This window comes from Haemorhous mexicanus, chromosome 29 (assembly GCF_027477595.1).
Source record: "Haemorhous mexicanus isolate bHaeMex1 chromosome 29, bHaeMex1.pri, whole genome shotgun sequence".
NCBI classification, from domain to species: domain Eukaryota; kingdom Metazoa; phylum Chordata; class Aves; order Passeriformes; family Fringillidae; genus Haemorhous; species Haemorhous mexicanus.
In genome coordinates, this window is record NC_082369.1 from 2,294,309 (window position 1) to 2,313,976 (window position 19,668).

The 19,668-nt window shown below is 64.3% G+C and overlaps 2 protein-coding genes across 5 annotated transcripts in view; one reads left to right on the forward strand and one right to left on the reverse strand.

Annotated features, from left to right (window-relative positions):
• NFIC (nuclear factor I C) overlaps window positions 1-19,668 on the reverse strand; it is a 44,396-nt gene that overhangs the window by 7,461 nt on the left and 17,267 nt on the right. For 2 of the 4 annotated variants that reach the window (XM_059869701.1, XM_059869700.1), the window contains exons 2-10: window positions 17,653-18,184; window positions 7,758-7,829; window positions 7,198-7,272; window positions 6,938-7,061; window positions 6,323-6,447; window positions 4,417-4,545; window positions 4,118-4,302; window positions 2,574-2,733; window positions 900-985 (exon numbers count right to left, since the gene is read on the reverse strand). In XM_059869701.1, coding sequence (XP_059725684.1) covers window positions 900-985; window positions 2,574-2,733; window positions 4,118-4,302; window positions 4,417-4,545; window positions 6,323-6,447; window positions 6,938-7,061; window positions 7,198-7,272; window positions 7,758-7,829; window positions 17,653-18,184 — 1,488 coding nt within the window. The remainder of the gene's footprint in view (window positions 1-899; window positions 986-2,573; window positions 2,734-4,117; window positions 4,303-4,416; window positions 4,546-6,322; window positions 6,448-6,937; window positions 7,062-7,197; window positions 7,273-7,757; window positions 7,830-17,652; window positions 18,185-19,668) is intronic. The other 2 variants (XM_059869702.1, XM_059869703.1) reach the window with 2 other exon arrangements.
• LOC132339453 (uncharacterized) lies at window positions 10,447-13,350 on the forward strand. Its single transcript, XM_059869704.1, has 2 exons — window positions 10,447-10,669; window positions 10,965-13,350. The coding sequence occupies exon 2, from the start codon at window positions 11,429-11,431 to the stop codon at window positions 12,272-12,274; it is 846 nt and encodes a 281-aa protein (XP_059725687.1). The 5' UTR covers window positions 10,447-10,669; window positions 10,965-11,428; the 3' UTR covers window positions 12,275-13,350.

Below are 19,668 nucleotides of genomic sequence, written 5' to 3' on the forward strand. Positions count from 1 at the left end.
CCATGGCCCTGGTGCTCCTCCTCTGGGGATGTTCTGGGCGCCTAGGCAGGGTGGTGCCAGGTGGTGCCAGGCAGAATGCAGCCAGAGCACGGCAGGACTTGTGGTGGCCCTGAGCCACCAGCAGTGCCTAAAGCCCTGGCACCGGGTGCCCGTAGCAAGGATGTCACGGCAGCAATGCCCATGGGTGGCAGTGGTGATGCCAAGGCAGTAATGCTCACAGCAGCAAAGCCGGCAGTGGCAGTGCCAGAGCTGCAGTGCCATGGTAGTGATGCCCATGGTGGCACTGCACATGGAAATAACTCCACAATGGTGATGTACACAGCAGTGGTGCCCAAAGTAGCATTGCCAAGGTAGCAACACCCATGGCAGTGATGCCTTGGTGGGGACGTCCACAACAGCAATGTCTGCAGTGGCCAGGCCAGTGGTGGCAATGTCCACAGCAGCGATGCCCCTGCTCTGGTGATACTCCTCATGGCCTCAGACATAGTGGCAAGGCCACAGCAGCGATGGCCACAGAGGTTTCATCCACAGCAGCAATGTCCCACGGCAGTGATGCCACAATGGCGATACCCACGGTAGTGCCCACAGCAGCAATGCCCACAGGAGCAATAAACATGGCAGCAATGCCATGGAGGTGATGCTCTGGTAGCAAGGCCCACGGCAGTGATGCCATGGTGGCAATGCCCTCAGCAGCAATGCCATGGCAGCGATGCCACAGCAGTGATGCCATTGCAGGGGCACCATGGCAGGGAAGCCCACATCAGCAATGTCACATCAGCAACAGCCACAATGGCAATGCCAGCACTGGCCATGCCCATGGCAATGCCCATGGTGATGCCATGGCGAGGGTGCCCGGGACGAGGGCAGGAGGGTCCCCCCAGCAGCATCCCCGCTCTCACCTGTGCCTGATAGATACTCCCAGGATCCCTTGGTCCTAATCCCACGAAGGAACGGTTCGCAGGGGGCGTGCCTGGTGCAGAGTAGGCTGGGGAACAAACGAGAGCTCATTAACGGGGCTGCGGGTGGCACTGCCATTGTCCCCCCAGGGGCCAGGCCCGGCCCTCTCCCTGGCACTGCTGGGATGGAGATCCCTGGCACCCGGTGCTGGCAACCAGGCGACATCCCTGGCTGTGACCTGATGGCAGGTGAATGGAGCCCAGGGGTGCTGTGCTCGGACAGCACCACCCCTGCTTTCAGGGCGATGACTGAGGCTGGAGGGACGAGGTGTCCCTGGGTGCAGGAGCAAATGGTGCCCCTGGCTGTGCCCATGCTGTGGCTCCCGGAACTGACCTGCCACGGGGAGAACAATGGCAGTCACCAGTTCCACTTGGCCATGTCACCCTGCTGCCACCTCCATCCCTCAGCTGGGGATCCAGCAGTGGGACCTCCACCCCTGCTGAGGCTCTGGGTTCAGCCCTGCTGGATGCAGAGTGCTGCCAAGGGGAGTGGGGGATTTGGAGCCAGCTGCACCCCTTGGGGACAGCCGGTGTCCTCCTAACACATCCTGCTCTGAGCCTGCAGGAACTTGCACTCCTCTGTCCCTCCCCAAGGCTGTGACCCCATTATCAGCCAGGCCATTCCATGCTGTCCCCTCCAGATTGTCCAGGCTTTGGCTTCTCCATGCCATGGGATCTCCACACCTACTGACCAGCTGCTGGCAATCAGCCATGGCCCATTATCCAGGGACAATGGCTCAATCAGGCAGGGCTTGACTGTGCGGGGACATGGCAGCCACTTGGGGTACCATGTCCCATGGGCACAGCAGGATGGGAACAGGAACAACCCCCTCACAGAGTGTGGTGACGGCTCAATGTCCCACCACGGCAGCACACACCTCCATGCCAGGCTGGGGTGACACCAACTCCACTCTGGCTGTTGGGCCCAGCACCCAAAACCCTCCTGGCCAAGGCACTTATGGCCCCTGAGGTGGAGGGGAGGCCAAAGAATTTGTCAGCCACCGTGCTAACAAACCCCCAGGTGCCACCTGCCAAGCACTCTGGGGGACCTGCACACAGTTCCTGCTCTGATGTCACCTCACACCCCCAACAAGACCAGAATCCCCAGCGCCAAAGGACCCCTATGGCAGCAAGAGTACAACAGCCCACACAACACACCAGGCACACTGTCCCTAGTCCCAGTGCCACCCGCGTGCCAGCTGCTCCCCGTTCCCGGCAGCGCAGCCACCACCATGGTGGGATAAACAGACATGGAGAGACCATGGCCTCCCCCACAGCACTGCCCACACTGAGGGTCTGGGCAGGACACTGCTTTGGAGAGCTCTGCCACGGCTCCACTCATGCTCAGAGGGACAACGGGCTTGAGCTGGTCCCCGGGACCAGCACACAGCCCCTCGGCTCAGGGGCCACAGCAGCCACCTGCCCAAACCCTGTCCACTCTGACCTGCCTGAGACCCAGCAAACTCATGGCGTGCCAGCTGCTGCCCTCTCCCCGGCTGCGGGGAGGCCACCTCCGCCAACATCCCCCCAGCACCGGGACAGGGGGACACACTGGGAGGCTGTGAGAGGAGGGGGCCAGCCGGGCCGGGGAGCAGGGTGGGCGCCGCGGGTGCTTACTGGGTGATGTCGGCGAGGTCGTCCCTCCCTCGGAAGTTGTCGTGGTGGATTTGGTGTCAGGAGAGACGGCCAAGCGGGGCATGCCAGGGGGAGGTGGCGGCGCCAGCATCTGCGTGGGCAGGTAGTGGCTGGGCACTTTCACTTGACCACTTCCATTTAACTGGGGACAACACAGACAAAAAACAAACAGCACAAGCCATTAGGATGCACGCGCACACCAGCACGGCTGGGGAGCCCCAGGGACACCCCCGGCACAGGCACGGGGTGTCCTTCACTGCAGACATGAGTTTGGTGGGTCTCAGTGCAGCCCTGAACAGTCGGCGCTGGCAGCAGGCAGGAAATGACGGCGGGACAGGAGGGGTTTGGGGGGCTGTGGAGACCATGCTCCATGGGGGTCATGACCCAGAGTGGCGCACGCTGCAGCTGGGACCCCTCTCTACAGTGACAGGGAGGTCTCTGAAGCAGTGCCTGGAGGGGTAGGGGCACCCAGAGCCTCCAAAGGCTCCTGCACCAGTGCTCCGTGCCCAACCTGGCCGTGGGCTGCTCCTGAGCCGGTGTCCATCAGCCCAGCACTGAGTCACTGCACAGGAGAACAGTGGCCATGCCCCTCACCCTGGCATCAGCCCCTGCTGGAGAGGGGAAACAGGCAAGTGGTGGGCAGAGGTCAGAGGGGCTCCTCAAGAGCTCTGCATCTGGGAGGACAAAGGGAGGCACAGGACAGTATGGAAGGAACACACCCAGATTTTGGCTTTGGGTCTGAAGGGTGCCCTTCACAGGGTGTGTGGGGTGCTGGTGGTGCAGGGTGTGTTGTGTGTTGGGGGCTCTGGGTGTATGTGGTGATGGTTTCTGTGCTGCACTCACCGGGTGCTGTGTGTGCACGCTGCTGGTTACAGAGGTTGTCTGGTGATGGGAGCATGGGGTGTGGGATGATGGATGTGTGGGTGTGTGGGGTCCTATGTCTGTGGGGTGCACTGGGTGCATGGGAGTGCAGGGCATGGTGGCAAGGAAAGGCCCACAGCAGCACAGTGTGGCTCTGCCACTCCTGTGGGGACACTGGGAACGTAGGTACAGTTCCAGAACGTAGGTACAGTTCCAGAGGAGCTGACAAGTCACCCGTGGGCCCTGCAGGTGGATGGGGCATGTCAAGTCCATCACTCTCCCGGACACACAGGCGGACGGTGATTCCAGGAGATGGTCACACACCCATGGCAGACACCTTGCTCCCCCCAATACCCCAACAGCAGCTGACGGCTCAGCCCCAGCACCCCAATACCCACAGTGCCCCGTGCTGGGCCGAGGCACAGCACCTCCATTGCCGCAGGACACGAGGTGCCAACATGGAGCAGGCGCAGCAGTGCTCCCGAACAAACGCACGGCGCGGCTGGAGCTCAGCCCCAGAGAACACCCCGCCGGTGCCACCCGAAGACCCCGACCCCCCCGTGTGGCGGCAGAGGTGACAGCGGCGGCGCCGGTCCAGGGGACTCTTCTTGGGCAGCCCGGCTGGCAGCAGCCCCCGGTGCCCACGGACAAGGCTGCATCCTTACCGGTCCGGGCTGCTGGTTGGACGGGTCGCAGGCCAGTGAGACGAGATCTTTGAGCGGGTCCTGCGGGTTGAGATGAGGCGGGTACCGGATGGCCGTGTGCGGGAAGTAGGTGGAGGCTGTCTGGGGAAGGATGGAGGTGGTGGGGAAATGCAGCGCAGACGATGGGTGTGGGCTTCGGGCGATACCTGCGGGTGATAGCAAAAGGGGACAAGCACCTGTGTCACTAGCTAGTGGCTGCCCCAGCCCCCCAGCCCCTCAGCGCTCACTCTGTGCCTCGGTTTCCCTGGCAGGACACTCACCACTGTGCACAGCGATGACAGGACGGTGGTGCTGCGTGAAGCTGCTCAGCCGGGGCGAGGAGTCCTGGGGTGATGGGCTGTTGAAGGGGGACTTGTCCATCTCTGTCTTCTTCACAGTGGGGGAGATGCCTGGGGAAAGCAGGGTGCAACATCAGGACCTGACATGGGACCCCAAATCCCATGGCTACTGCCATCTCAGTGCAGTGTTGGGGGAGCTAATTCTGGGGGCAGGGAGCACCCCGGGATCAGGGTGGGCATGGGGAAGGTGGTGCTGTGAGCGTGTGTGTGTGTGCTGGCAGGACGGTACCTCTGGGGGCACCTCTGGGGCCACACCTGTGTGCATGAACGTGTGTGCATGTGTGTATGTACCAGCACAGCTGCATACCTGTGTGTATACTCACATAGCTGTGCACAGGTGTGTGCTCCTGCAGGTGTGTGCATACAGCTCTGTGCGTGTGTGTCCCACCCTGGTGGCAGAAGTGGGTGCTCTTATGGATGCCACTGTGACTCTGCAGCTCCCACATGGCACCCACCTCCCCTGGCACATGGAAGTGGGGGCTACAGGAGCTCCTGGGGAGGCAGAGAGGTGCCAGCAGGGGTCGACCACCTCAGGGACCACCAGCAGTAGTGGCTGCCCAGGTCCCCGAGGCCACCCCAGGGCATGGGGCTGAGCGAGGGGGGGGTTTGGCAGGCACGTTAATCCCCCGCCGCCGTGGCTTTAGCTCTGGCCATTTGGCCTGGTAATGGGTTTAGCCCTTACTCAGTCGGACGTTAGGAGGATTTCCCAGAACATCCCGTACAGGATTGCCAAGCCCCCCACCCCACTGCCAAGGCTGAGCCCCCCCTGCCAGCCACCCTCACCCCTGCCCAGGTCAGCCACTGGCAAGGGACAGATGCCCTGGCACAGCTCTCTCCTGCCTCCATGCACCATTTTGGGGAGGGGGCTGCACCTTCACCAGGACCCCCCCTGCACGGGTCAGGCCACTGGCAGGGGACAGATGCCCTGGCACAGCTCTCTCCTGCCTCCATGCACCATTTTGGGGAGGGGGCTGCACCTTCACCAGGACCCCCCCTGCACCAGCCCCACGGGGCAGGATGGGGTACAGTCTCTGCACACACAGGACACAGTCTAGGGGTCGGACCTGCCTCCGCCAAACCTCCTTCCAACAGGATCAGTGCCTCCAGCCCTCCAGCCAGGCACCCCCAGGCTCTGGCAGGGCTAGGCGGCTGCTGTGGAGCCAACCCCGCTGCCGAGGGAGGCAGGAGAAGAGCCAAGGGAGGAGGAAGAGGAGCAGCTTCTTTGCCTGCACCTCGGGGTGTGGGAGCTGCTGTGCCAGCCCTGCAGCATCGCTTTAATTAGCCCAGCCCCCCCTTTCTTAATGAACAGCTAATTGGGGCTTGTCTAGACAGGAAAGGGAAAAAAAAACACCAAGCCAGAAAGCTGTCCACAGTGATGTGGGGCTGGGGGAGCCGACTTGGGGCTGGGAGAGGCTGGTGTGGGGCTGCCAGACCAGACATGGGGCTGGAAGCTGGGTTGGCCATACAGAGAGAACCTGTGTTGAAATAGGGGTCCCTGTAGCAACACTACAGTCCCCACAGAGCCCTGCCCAAAGTGGGGGGCCACAGACACACCTGGGCACCTATGGAAAGCCTGTGCCTAAATCAGGGGGGCTTAACAGCAACCCCACAGACGCCATGGAAAAGCAGCAGGAATGTTCTGGGGGACTTGAGGATGGCATCGCAGCCCCCATGGCCCATGTGTCCTGACCTTAAGGCCCATAGGGACACTGGGGCACAGACAAGGCCCAGATGGTCACAGGGGTTCTGGCAGTGGTTTGCAGAATGCTGGGAGCAGGATGGGGGCCCCAGAGCACTGGAAGGGCACTGGTAAGGAGGTGGAACCTACCCCCTTCCATGTCTTCTGTCCAGTTGCGGCTGCTGCTGGTGGGGGAGTTGGAGGAGGTGTAGTACTCGCCCCCAGGGCTGGTGTCAATGTCATCCTCCATGGACCCCGACTTGTGCCGTTTGCTCCTGGGGACGGGGAAGGTCACAGAATCATGGAGTGGTTTGGGTTGGAAAGGACCTTAAAGCTCATCCCATTCCACCCCTGCCATGAGCAGGGACATCTTCCACTACCCCAGGGTGCTCCAAGCCCCGTCCGGTCTGGACTGGGACAGCCACAGCTGCTCTGGGCATCCTGTGCTAGGGCCTCCCCACCTTCACAGGGAAGTGAACCCATCTAACCCTGCCCTCTGGCAGTGGGAAGCCATTCTGCCTTGTCCTGGCACTCCAACCCTTGTCCAAGCTTCCTCTCCAGCTCTCCTGGAGCCCCTTTAAGCGCTGGAAGGGGCTCTGAGTTCTCCCTGGAGTTTTCTTTTCTCCAGGCTGAACACCCCCAGCTCTCCCAGTTTGTCATGGGTCAGTGCCAGCCTGTGGCAGGACCTGGCTGCCCCTCGCCTTCCCCATGGCTGTGCTCGGGCTGGCCCCAGCTCCACCCTGGCACAGTCCCGGTGGCACCTACCCACTGGAGGAGGTGCTGGGCAGTGTCCTCCTCATGCCGGTGCTGGAGGGGTTCAGGTCATAGGCCAGGTGGCCCTGCAGCTCCCCCAGGGAGAAGTTTGGCCCAGTGCCCGTCACCACTGGCGCTGCAGGGAGAGAAGGGGGGTCACTGGGGCTTGGTGGGAAGGGGAGCCCCAGCCCACTGTGGGGTGGGTGGGCTGTTGGGATGCTGCTGTGCCCAGGCAGCCGAGGGTTGGGCTGTGGCATCACAGTCACACTCACTTCGGGACACCTGGATGAGCTCGGTGACACTGAACACCCCCGAGGTGACGAAGCTTTCCTGGAAGTCTGTCGAATCTGTGTGGGAGAGAGGAGGGCATGCTCAGGGGGCAACAGGACCATCCCTCCCATCCTGCACTGCCTTGTGGCGATGCTTGAGGGCACCCCAAATCCCATCTGTCCTCCTCCTTAGCCTTCACTCCACTTCCTGCTCCAGCAAGAGACCACCCCAATTGGTTCCCTCTGCTGAAGATGGCCTGGACCTGCTCAATGCCTCAGTTTCCCTGTGGCTGAGAGTGCTGGCAGGGCTTGAGGCTTCACCCCCGCCATGGGAGCTATATGGCAGCTGCTGTCCCCAAGGGCTGTGGCCTCCATGGGACTCTGCTAGCTGTAGGACAAGGCTAAGGCTATGCCCAGCTCATTGCAGGGGTCAGGCAGTGGCTGGCAGTGGCTAGCAGCTTGACCATATGTCATAGGCCCCCCCTCCCCTGCCATGGCAGGGACCCTGGGGACAGTCTGAGGTGTCCCTTGTCCTTTGCCCAAGCCCTGCCCTCTGCACTCACCCAGCGTGATGGGTTTGCTGTCCTCCTGGTCCGAGCCAATGCCTGTCCGGGGGCTGCCGCTCTGCTCTGCATCTGCAAGAGGCAAAGCCCAGGGTGAGCCCCCCATGCCAGTGGCAGCCTCCACACCGGTGTGAGCCAGGGTTGCCACCAGCTGACTGCACTCCTGTTGCCCTGCTGGGGGAAACTGAGGCATAGGCTGCCTAGCAGCTCTCACCACACAGCAGGGCCACCACCAAGCTGGCATGTCCCCAGCCACTGAGGAACAGTCACCAACTAGCCCCCCTTGCCCTCCCCGCCAGTGACAGGAGCGGGGACAGCCCCACATGCAGGGTCTGGGCAGTGCTCCCTGCAGGAGGGGAACCCCAGGGCAGGGCAGGGTGATGGTCCCCTGGCCCTGCTCCTGCCTCCTGCCTCCTCTCCTCCCTCCAGCCACAGCTGTGACCCAGTGCTGCCCCACCAGGCAGTGTCACCACAGCATGGCACGACCTGTGGCACCTTGTTCTGCCTCTGCCCAGCTCCTGCAGGGCAGCAGGGCTTGGGACAGTACCTGCTCTGACCCCTGGAGCCCTGTCCAGCCCTGCTCACTCTTGGCTAAAAATATCCTGGCTCAGACACTGAGCTCAGCAGCTCTGGCATGCCCTGGCACAGCCCACACCCTGCAGTCAGGAGCATCCTTCCTCACCTGGCTGCTCCCAAAGCCCCTCCATAACTTCTGCCATGTATTTCTCCCCCATACTCCTTCTTCCCCCTGTTTCTCCATTCTCCTCCTCCTCCTCCCACCCCTTGGCCTCCGGCATTTCTCTCTAGCAGCCTTGGCAGATGTCAGGAAAGGGCTGAGACAATCCAAAACCACCAATAAAACCACGCAGCTGCAACTGCCAGCCCATGTGCCCGCCTTGGGATTTTTCCTTTTCTCCTTGCTTTTCTCCTCCTTTTTCTCCCCTCAAGTCCCTTGCACTCACATGTGGCTCCCACACTGGCTGGGCAAGTTATCCTTTTGGGCCCCATGCCACCCTCCACCCTGATACCCCTGTGTGCTGCCCACCAGGCAGGTTATCCATGGGGGCAGTGGGACTGTGCCACCTCCCAGCCAGACACCACTGTGTGCCCACATCCCTGGGACTGCTCAAGGCTGATGCCAAATCACTCATTTTGTCTCCCTGCCCAGCTGCCGCCATCCCCTCCACCCATCCCGTGCCAGCCTGGCACCATGCTGGCAGCGCCATGGCATCCTGCCCTGATGCTGCTCACCACCACCAGCCCCCCCCGTGCCCGCACCCCAGGCTCCTTCCAGGCAGCCATTTTAGGGAGCAGAAACTCCCCCTGAAGACGGGCGCAGAGTTTTTTCCTTCCCTTCTCTCCATTTCTCTTTTTCTAGCCCTTTTCCCCCATTTTGAAGCGGCTGCGTGCCCAAGTATCGGGGTGTGGGTGGTGGGAGTGAGCCGGGCACAATCCAGCTGGGATGAGGGAGTGGCTGGGGACCCCCCCGCACATCCACGGGCACCGCGTGGCCGGACATGGCCCCTCCTCGCCTCTAAAAACAACAAATCTGGCGGCGGCTCTGGAAGTGGTTAGCGTGGAGCGGGGCCAAGGCGCGGGACGGAGGCTGGCGGTCACAGCCTGAGGCCGGCCCGGCTCCCCACAGCCCCCCACCGTGGCCTCAGGGCTCCCTGGGACCCCAGTGCCTCCCAGATGGCCCCACTTGCCCAGACCTGGGGTGCTTGGCCTCTGGGTAGCTCCCCAGGCCGTGCCCTCGCCTGGTGCCTCTGAGGTGCCCACGCAGCCTTTGGCTCAGCCCAGGGACCCCCACCATTCGTCCTGAGGCGCCATACATGGACCTTTGCCCACACCAAACCACCCTGGCCTGGTCTCTGTTACTGCAAGGCACTCGGGAGAGCCATCACTGGCCCTGGGTGCCCCAGGTGGGCCCCACGTCCCTGTACCCCCACACCATCGTGACCTGGCACCGCCAGTGCCCCCTCACCGACCCCTGCAGCTGAGGGACCCTGGGGACCTGCCTCCAAAACCGAGCACTCGGCTCCCGCCCGCAGCAGCCCGAGCAGCAGCCGGGACTTTCCCGAGCTCGGAGCTTTGGCAGCAGGGCTGGCCCCTCGCTGCCCCCTCGTGTCCGGGCTGATGGAGGCGGTGGGTGCGAGGCCGGGGTCGGGGCTCGGCACCCCCGGCGCTCCCCGTGGCTGGACGGGGGAGCTCGCCAGCAGATTTCTGGCTGCCTCCTCGGTGCGGGGCGGCCGGGCCAAGCGCTGCTCTCACCGCCATGTGACGGCCGCCTGCGCCGGCTGGCGCGCTAAAATGGCGAAGGGAGGCCCGGGCTCACGGGCCGCGCTCCCCGCAAGGGGTGTTTGGGGGAGACTCCAAACCCAGGACTCAACAAGTGGCTCGACTGCAGCAAAGAGGAGAAAGAAGCCTCTAAAGCTCCCCCATGCCCCCGCTGCTTCGTTGATCCTGCGCCCTCCACCCCCCCGGGAGGCCGCGATGGGGGATGGAGGTGGGGGTGGTCCTGCTGCCAAATTGTGGGGAGCTCAGCGGGGAGGGGGTTCAGTGCCGGGGTCGTCTTCGGCGAGGCAGAGGAGAGTGCTCAGTGCCCAAACAGGTCGATCCAATCTCTTTTAAAAATAGCCAAGTGTGTGCCCGGGGGGGTGCGGGCTGCCTGGGCTCCGGGCCGCGCTGGCAGCCTGGCCCCGTGCCACCCATTGAATTACGGATCCCGCACCCCGGCCCCGCTGGCTGGCACGGTGCCCCCGGGCCCCAAGCGACACCCGCCCGAGGTCTCAGCTCGTGGGAACGACCCCCGGGCAGCAGGGCCGGCCCTGGGGGGTGTCACTGCAGGCCGGGTACCCCCCGGGGCTGGCGCAGCTGCGGGAGAGCCCTGGCTCGGTGCCCGAGCGCTGACGGTAAGAGGGCACGGTGTTACCGGCAGCGGCGCGGGCGCAGGCGCAGAGGCTGGAGGATGCCGGGGGCTGGGGGAGCTGCTGGCGCCGGTGTGAGCAGTCCCAGCCCCACATCGAGGGCAGCAGCCTTCCCCCTTTTCCCCAGCTATGCCAGCCGAGGGCAGGGGATGGGAGAGGGTTCAGCACTGCTGCCTGCAGGCTTCTGCCCCGTGCCTCAGTTTCCCCTGGGGCTGGCTGGGGGTGGGGACTGTCCCCCTGCCTCATGTTCCGTGGTCACACAGCCCCAGCACCTCCTCAGGTGTCACCGCACTCCTCCAGCTGCCCACGGTGACAGCGTGGACCAGTAGGACCCGGAGTGAACAGCCTGGTTAGGGTGGAAGATCCCTGGAGACCGGAGGGAGCCAGTGTGCCGTGGGACAGATCCCACTGCAAGGGCTGGGGCGAGCGAGGCCGCGGGAGGGCGTGATTTGGGGGCCCTGCCCAGTCAGACCCCCAGAACTCCTCGTCCCAGTCTCACAGTGACCCCAGGTCCGAGCGGCACCGCCTGTTCCGCTGCCCGTCCCTGTCCATCCCTCTGCCGCCAGGCTGGGGTGGCCCTTACATAAACCCGGAACAGTCCTGCTTGTGTAACCTCCTTTATATAATACCCTGGACCGCCGCGTGTGCCGGGTAAATCCTGGCTGAGCCGGGCCGGCCGGCGCGCCGGGGCGCGGGACCCCCCCTCCCGCTCCTTGCAGCGCCCCGCCCGCCGCGCCCCCCGCCATGCCCGGAGCGCTGCGGGGCCGCGGGGTGAGGCGGCTCTGCTGGGCCTTGGCCACCAGCGCTGCGGGGGCGGCAGCTTCTCCTCCGCCTGCCGAGCGGAGCCCCAGGGAGGTCCTGGCCGGAGGCATCCCCCGAGGTGGCGGGGCGGTGGCGGGGGAACGGACGCGCCCCGCTGCCACGTACGCCGGCCGCGGCCAGCTGGCCCGGGCGGGAGCCGGGGAGGCGCGAGCACATTGGCCGGCGGCTGCGAGCGAGCGGCGCTGGGAGCGAGCGGGTTTGTCCTCGGCCGACCCCGGCCGGCACGGGGAGATGGCAGCGGCCGGGGGGAACCCCCCCAGGAGGGCGGCGCGGCCGCCCCCTCGCTCAGCCCTGCCAGGCCTGGGCTCCATCCAGGGCTGCCGGCGTCCGCGGGGGCGAGCGGGGACAGATGGCAGCGGGGAAGGGGATGGGAAGAGCGGGACAGACAAAGGGAAGGCTGAGCCCCCCCTCTTCCCTGGGACTCTCTCCTGCGGGGTGCTGGCATCCAGCCCCTGCGCCCTGGGCTGGGGGTACCTGGGGGCGCAGCTGCAGGGAGGGGGTGGGAGAGAGGACAGACAGATGGGAGAGGGAAAGGAGAGAAAGGAAGGGAGGGAGGGAGAAAGGAAGGAAGAAATTAAGGTGGAGAGAAAGGAAAAGGAAAAGGGACAGGGAAATATGCTGCCACTATCTTGCTGCCCCAGCGATTCCAGCCCCGTGGCAGAGCCCCACAGCACAGCCAGCCTCCCCCCAGAGTCCGATGTGCCCCCAACATGGCCCCTCCGATGCTCCCCCAAAACCAGCCCCTGCACCACCACCACGCAGGGCTGAGGCAGCAGTTTTGAAGCCCTTCTCCAGGACTGGCCAAGACCCCAGTGCAGGGGCCAGTGTGACAGGGGACCGTCCCCATACCCCAACTGGCAGTGCCAACCCTGATCGGGGTGTAGGGGCACACAGGGGGCTTGCCGGCAGGTCTGTTCCCCCCCTCCCGCGGCCACGGGCGGGAGGGAGCACCGTGGGCATCTGCCGCCCCAGCTGTCCCTTGCCAGTGCAGCACGAAGCCGGGCACCCAGCCAGGATGGCAACTGCGGCCCCGGGGAAGGCACGGCGCTTGCCAGCGAGAGGGGACGGCGGGTGGCGAGGGCGGGGGACGGCAGGTGCTCGTGAGAGGAGCTCGCTCATCTTTTATTCATCGGGTGCCTAACGGTGCGCGGAACCGCTCTGGCCCCTTGTCCCCTCCGGCGGCACAGGACGTGGCACTCCGTGCCAGGTCCCCGGCAGGCACGGCTCAGGCTGCCGGGGCCGCCGGGCTGAGCACGGCCCCGCTCGCTTCAGCGGTGACGCGAGGCCGGGCTGGCAGCGGGCACTGCGGGGAAGCCGTCCGGCTCCGGCACGCCGCCGGCTCGGCGCACTGCAGGAGAGCCGGGGAAGCCCTGACCTCCCCAAGGTCGCCGGCACATCGATCCGGAGAGCTCGAGCACATGGAAACCGCCCCGGCCGTGCCAGCGCCAGGCTCGCAGCGGGGCTGGGCTCAGGAGCAGCGGCACCCCAGGCAGTGACGCTGCAGAAGGCAGGGGTGGCGGGGGGGTGGCACCCTGGGGAGCCCCCTCCCATTCCGCTTCTGCAGCACGCAGCCGTGGGGGCAGGAACCCAGCCCCTGCGGATTCTCTGCCGTCTCGTACCCTTGTGCCCTTTCTTGGGGGGGTATCCTCTTGGACTTGCTGGGCTCTGCCTACCCCCTTCCCCTGAACCCTGGCCTCCCTGGCTGTTTGGCTGGGAGTAGAGATACCGGGAACAGGGGGTTTGCTCCTGTTCATCTCTGTGCTGGGGGTTCTCCAGCCTGCCTGCCCGCCTGTGCCCAGCTCTGCGAATGACAGATCCCAAATATTGTGAACCCCATCAATCTTCTCATGACCCTGGCGATAAATATTTGCGCGGGGGCTGGCGGAACGACGGTGCCTGGGGAAACGCCTGCCCCTCCATCTGGAGGGGCTGAGCAGACGCTTGGCACGGCCGGCCTGGCACGGCCGCAGCGCGCCTGGGACGAGAGCCCTGGCACGGACTCCCCGGCAGATTGGTGCCATCTGCCTCGCGCCGCACCCAGCGGTGAGGCTGGTGGGGGGAGATAAGGGGCTGCCAGGCGGTGGGAGATGCAGATGCTGGCACAGCGCGGGGGTCCCTGCCCCCCCTCCAGGTCCTGTACTCTGGCGGCGGCATGGCCAGGGCTGCCAGGAGGTCGATGCCACCCTAGGGCCCACTGCCTGCTTGCCCTGGGCACCCATCTGCTCCCACCCTGCTCGGTCCGGGGGCTCAGCCGAGGGGCACTGCCGGGAAAAGCTCACTGCAGGGCAGAGCCTGGACCCCCTGCCCCCTGAGCATGACGGCTGGGGAGGGCGGTGCAGAGAACCTCCGAGGGTGTAAGGGGCCAGGTCCCCGGCTCTGGGAGCCTGGGTGGGAGGGGGGCGGGGTCAAAGGAGGGGGGCTTCCAGCATGGGGATACAAGCATGAGTAGATGGGGCTGCAGGGATGGAAGCACCATGGTGAAGGCTCGGTAAGGGAGCCCATGGAGGTGGGGAGCACTGGTGGGAGGTGCAGGGAGGGGGCACTGTCCCCCTCCCCCCCCCCCCCCCCCCAAACCGGCTGCTGCCGACAGGAGCTGCTGGGAGGAATCTCTCCGTAATGCTCCGAAGGTCCTGGCACCATCGGCTGGGGAGATTGATTACCATTTTACTGCAATGCTTTTGACTTTCACTAGCGACCTCCGAGCTCCCCCCAGCCCCCCCGCCCCCCCCGCCGCACACCCAGCTCTGGGCTGCAGCGCCGTCCCCTCCCCCACTGCGGTGTGCACAGCCCAGCCCTCACCCAGCCCCGCACTCATCCCGCACCCATCCTGCATCCAGCCCTGCTCGCATCCTGCAGTCAGCCCTGCTCCCATCCTGCACTCATCCTTCATCAAACCCTGCTCCCATCCCGCACCGATCCTGATCCCATCCTGCCCCAAAGGTGACGAGGGTGCTGGTCGCAGGGCTGGGTGCAGGATGGGAGCAGGGCCGGTGCTGCTCTGGGAGGACCCAGGCGCTCGGCACTTCCTGCACCCCACGGCCACTCCCGAGGCCAGCAGGGCTGGGACGGGACTTCCCCGCAGCCTGGCACGGGTCCTGCCTCAGTTTGCCCACCCGGGGGCACGGAAAGCCGAGGACAGGGGGAAGAGCCGAGGGGCAGAGCTCGCCTTTGACATGGGCCCGGGGAGCCGTCCGGGCACTCAGCCCCTGCCAAGGCTGCCCCAGACCGCAGGTGGGGAGCGCAGGGCCGGGGGCTCCTCCATCCCTCCCTCCCCGGCGTTGCCAGAGCAGCGGCTGGGAAATTGTGCTGACACCGGCAAAACCAGGCGGAGGGGGCGGGGGAGCGCGGGCGCACGTGCTCGGGCTGATAACGGTGCTGCGGGGGCTGCGGGGAGCCCGGAGCGCCCGGCCGGGGGGGCTCTGCGCGGGACAGACCCTCCCAGCCCCCTGCCTTTGAGGCTGGGGATGCTGCGGGCGGCGCGGGGGAGCGGGCAGGCAGGTGAGAGGAGGCAGGAGAGGGCAGGAGCGGACAGGCAGAGGGAGCAGGAAGGAGGGAGGAGGCAGAATCAGGCAGGAGGGGGCAGGTAAGAACGGGCAGTGTGCCGGGCAGGAGCAGGTAGGAGGGAGCAGGAGGGCAGCATGTCGGGCAGGGAGAAGCTCCCTGAGCACACCAGGCTGTGGTACAGTGATCCCCAGCACCCCTCAAGTGCTGTCACTAGCCTGACCATGCCATGCAGGGTCCCATCAATGTGGTGGCTTCTTCCCTGCCTCAGTTTCCCCACCAAGGTGGGAGGCCGGAGACACCTCCCATCAGCCACAGCCTGACAGAACATGCCCACTGTGGGCTGGGACCAGGTCATGCCGAGCACCCAGCACCCTGCAGCACCCCAGGGGTCCCACGCTATTGCTCCTGGCCCATACTGGTCCCCCTTAACCAGGGCCAGAGCGACCTTAACAGTGAAAGTGAGAGGCTGCCAGGCCTTATCAGGGAGTATTTACAGCCGCTGTGTTCCCAATTAGACAGTCAGGTGACTGCGGCTGCTGGGGACCCAGACACTGGGGTCAAGGTCGCTGGTGGAGGGCCGGGGGGTGGGAGAGGGGCAGCCACCTCCCAGGGACAGCAGCTGGACACAGCATGGCCAAGGAGGCACACCAAGTGGCAATGGGGACCCCATTGCAGAGGCTGTGGGGGTTCTGGTCCCTGCCTTCAGCTTGGCCACTGCAGAGCTCCCAGTCCAGCATCAGGGTGCTCCCAGTTCAGCCCAGTCCAGGGTACTCCAGCCCAGTGTGACACTGTACCTCCAGGTGAGCCAGCATAGGGTGCCCCCAATCCAGTCCAGTATGCAGCAACCCCATCCCGGTGAGTACAGAGTGCCCCCAATTACAGCTCAGCACGGCCATGTCTCAGTCCAGCACATGGCACCCACTCCCTGTTTGGGTGCACAGGACACCCCCAGCCCCCAGCCTGCACCCTGGGCCCCTGTTCCCAGCAGAGCACCCACTCTTTCCAGTGCCCTGCTGGGTCCCTTGGTGCCACGGAGCAGGCGAGTCACATGTGTGGGCATGGGTGCTGGCAGCACATGTGCTCACACAGCGGGGGCATGGCTGGGCGGGCAGGTCCTGGCTGCACACGCGTGTGCAACCACGGATGTGCCCCACACCAGCCCAGGGTCCCATCTGGGCCCTGGGGCAGGGTCTGTCCCTGGCTATTCCCTGCTGGAGGCTGTGCCCCATTTTTCCCCAAAGCCACGAGGGCCTGGTAGCCCTGCCAAACCCCTTCCCTGGGTAGTGGGGGAGGTCACATGCCTCCCCTGCCTCAGTTTCCCCAGTGATACCCAGCATATCCCACGGATGGCTGGGCAGAGTGTGTGCCCACCATGATTCACAACACTGGCACCTGATTTGCTGCCACTGCCGGCACCACATTGGCCTCTGTGGTGTCACTGTTTGTCCCTGGGCTCTGGCCAGTACCAGGCAAAGAGCCACAGCCCCACGTTCCCCCTACCGTGGTGCTGATGAGGGTGGGCTCACAGGGCTGGGGGATATCACCTCGTGCTGTGGGCATGGGCAGGAGGTGCTGCCAGGAGGGGACCAATATCCTGCCACCCCCGCACGCCTGAGCAGCCTGGCCTGGCCAGAGGTGGCCACGAGAGCCTTGATCGTCCCTAAGGTTGCAAGTTACAGACCCTCCTGTCTGTGAGCCAGCTCTGTGCAACAACCCAGCCCTCAGCTGGGATCACACAGCAGCTCCCCTGGCTCCTCACACACCTGGGGGTGCTGGCGGATGGCAGGGTGAGTGGGGGACCCCAGCTGCTGGCAGGGTGTTTCTGCTAGCATGTCACTAGCCAGGGACAACAAACCTGCCTAGGTAAAATCCCTACTTCTGAGCTTCCCTTTCCCAGCATGCGGGGAGGTGACATGAGCTGGCGGAGAGGACAATGGCTCAGGGACCCAAACTGAGAGCTGCTGCCTGTGCTATGCACTGTGACTCAGTCTCCCCCTTTTAACTGACAGCTTTGAGAGCAGGTTTGACCCTCCTTGCTGCAATGAAAGCAGCCAGTTCTTCCATGGCACCCCCAGGCAGGTGAAGGGCTGGGACCAGTATCCACAGCAAGAACTGCCCCCACCAATGTTATTGCTGTGCCCTCCCCAGCCAGCCTCGCTGCGCCATCCCTGCTCTGGCATTGAGGGGTTGGCATCATAGTCCATGACAAATGGGCACTGCTGGACTTTTTCCAGCTCCAGCCCTTGGGGATGCACCAGGAACAGGCTGCCCCTTCCCTGCCCAGGCTGCCCACCCACTCCTCTCGGCTAGGCACAGGATGTGGAGTTAGTTCTGGGTTTAACCCCCAAAACTCCATGCTGGGTATGCCCAGTGACAGCAGCATCCTCAGGTACCTTTGTGTGCTCCTGCTTCTGGGATCAGTCCTGGCTGGGGGAGAGGAGCTAGGGTGGGGGGCACACACCCAAGAAGCAGTTTGGAGAGGGAAGCACTGCAAGATCTGCAATGGGAAAGATGTTCGGGAGCAGTGTCCCCAGCTGGAAACGGAAATGGGACAGATGGGGAAGGAAAGCTAAAGCAAACCCCCGGAGCTGGCTGTGGCAGGGCACAGCCAAGCTCTGCCCTGCAGGCAGACAAGCACCCACCTCTCTCACGGACGAAGTACGCCAGGTAGAGGTCGAGCTCCTTGACGGAGACGCTGATGTGGTGGGGCTGGACGCAGAGGATGGGGTTGGTGCACTGGCCCGACTTGACCAGGCGCTCGCCATCGGTGCTCTCCAGCGGGATCCCTTTGAAGAGGATGACCATGACCAGGTCCAGCCGCCACACTTTGTCTGCCTGCCGCAGGCAGTCGATGCGGCGCATCTTGCCTTTCTGGTCGGGGTTGGAGAGGACGCAGCACGAGGGCTTCTTGCCCGTGATGGAGAGCACGAAGTCCTCGCGGCACTCGGGCCGGATGTCCTTGCGTAGCTTGGCGAGGAGGCGCGAAGCCCATTTCTGCTTCACCTCCGGCTTCTCGCTCAGCAGCTCGTCCTTCACCGCCCTCTCCTCATCCTTCGTCATCCTCTTCTCATGCTTCTTAAAGTACTTGCGCTTGCGGGCCTGCAGGTTGAACCAGGTGTAGGCAAAGGCCCTGACATGGGGGAGCAGCGCCTCAATGAAGGGGTGGAACTCATCCTGTGGGAGCAGAGGGACAGGGGGTCACTCCTGGCTGAGTTCCTCCAAGCTCCCTCCCGAGGTGACTGTGGAGCCCTGGGGACCTGCCAGGCTCATTCCCACTGGGCTGCATTCCAGTGCAACCAGAAGAAAAAGCTGTGGCAGAGGCACATGTCCACCAGGGTTGGGGATTCACCACCCAGCAAGGTTATCCCCATTCCAGCAGACCTCCATAAATCCCACCGGCTGCAATTTTCCCCGGCCAACAACCTGCAGGGAGTGGCTGGGCAATACAGGAGCCAGTGCCACGAGGGGACAGGCACAAGGTTGGCCACCTCAGGAGCACCCAGACCCTTTCCCCTTTGCAGGATCTGCATAGCAGGATCTGCTCCCACCAGGTGCAGAAATCCCACCTGAAATCCCAGCTGACACTGTGTCCACCGGAGTCGCTGTGCGGGCGTCAGGTGCTGCCAGACTGCAACAGCCCAGTGCCGGGTCCCCCATGCCTGCAGCATGCCAGGTGCTCCCACTCAAGCTGTGGGTGCCTTGGACCTCTCCACTCCCTCTGGACCAGTGAGAAACTCCCCCAGTTTGCCCCAGTTGCAGCCAGCCCAGCGGCTGGCGCCTGGCCCGGCACACAAGACGTGCTCTGACTGCCTTTTTCCATTTGGTGAGCGCTGCTGGATGAGTCCAGCCCCAAAAAGAAAACAAGGAAAATGCATCCCCATCCCTGGCCCCTCCTTCCCGCATCCCACTTTTTTTTCCAATTTGGAAAATCAGTGCTTCCTGGTTGGGGGCCCACAACCCCACCATGGGATGGAAAGGTGTTGGGAGCCTTCCTGGTGAGGAGCAGCCCAGCTTGGAAAGCAGCAGGCAGAGGGCTGAACATCCCTGTGTGTAGCCAGGGCAGCACCATGCTGGTCCCCAAGGCTCTTGGGGTCCCTCATGACTGTGGGGAGGAGAAGGAAGGAGCTCAGCTGGATTCCTGCCAGGGCTGAGAGGGGAGTGGCTGGTGACAACTGCCACTGCCATGCCACAGGGTCATGCCTGGGGAGGGTGCCAAGGGCAAGTGCTGCTCTGAGGTGAGGAGGTGACCATGGGCAGGAGCTGGGAAAGGACAGAGCTGTGGCTGTGGGATGGGGTGAGCACTCCAGATCTAGCCCCACTCATCCCAGACCAGTGATGCCATTCCCTGGCTGAAGCAGCTGTGTCCCAGAGTGACCCTGCCTGGAGGGAACAATGTCCCCTGAAACAGGCTCCCGACAAGGATCGGCCCCAAACAGACCCTGCTAACTCCCACTTGTTCCCAAGTCAAGCACAGATCCCATTAACCCTAAATCTGCTCCCCAGCACAAACCCCAACAACAGCAAACGTGGGTCCCTGGGTGTCCCCTGAACCAGTGACCTCTACACAGACCCTGCTGTGACCTGGCACAGACACCCCAGTGCAGATCCCACTGTCCCTGAACCCAGCAAAGACACCAGTAAGTGCCAGCCCCTACCCC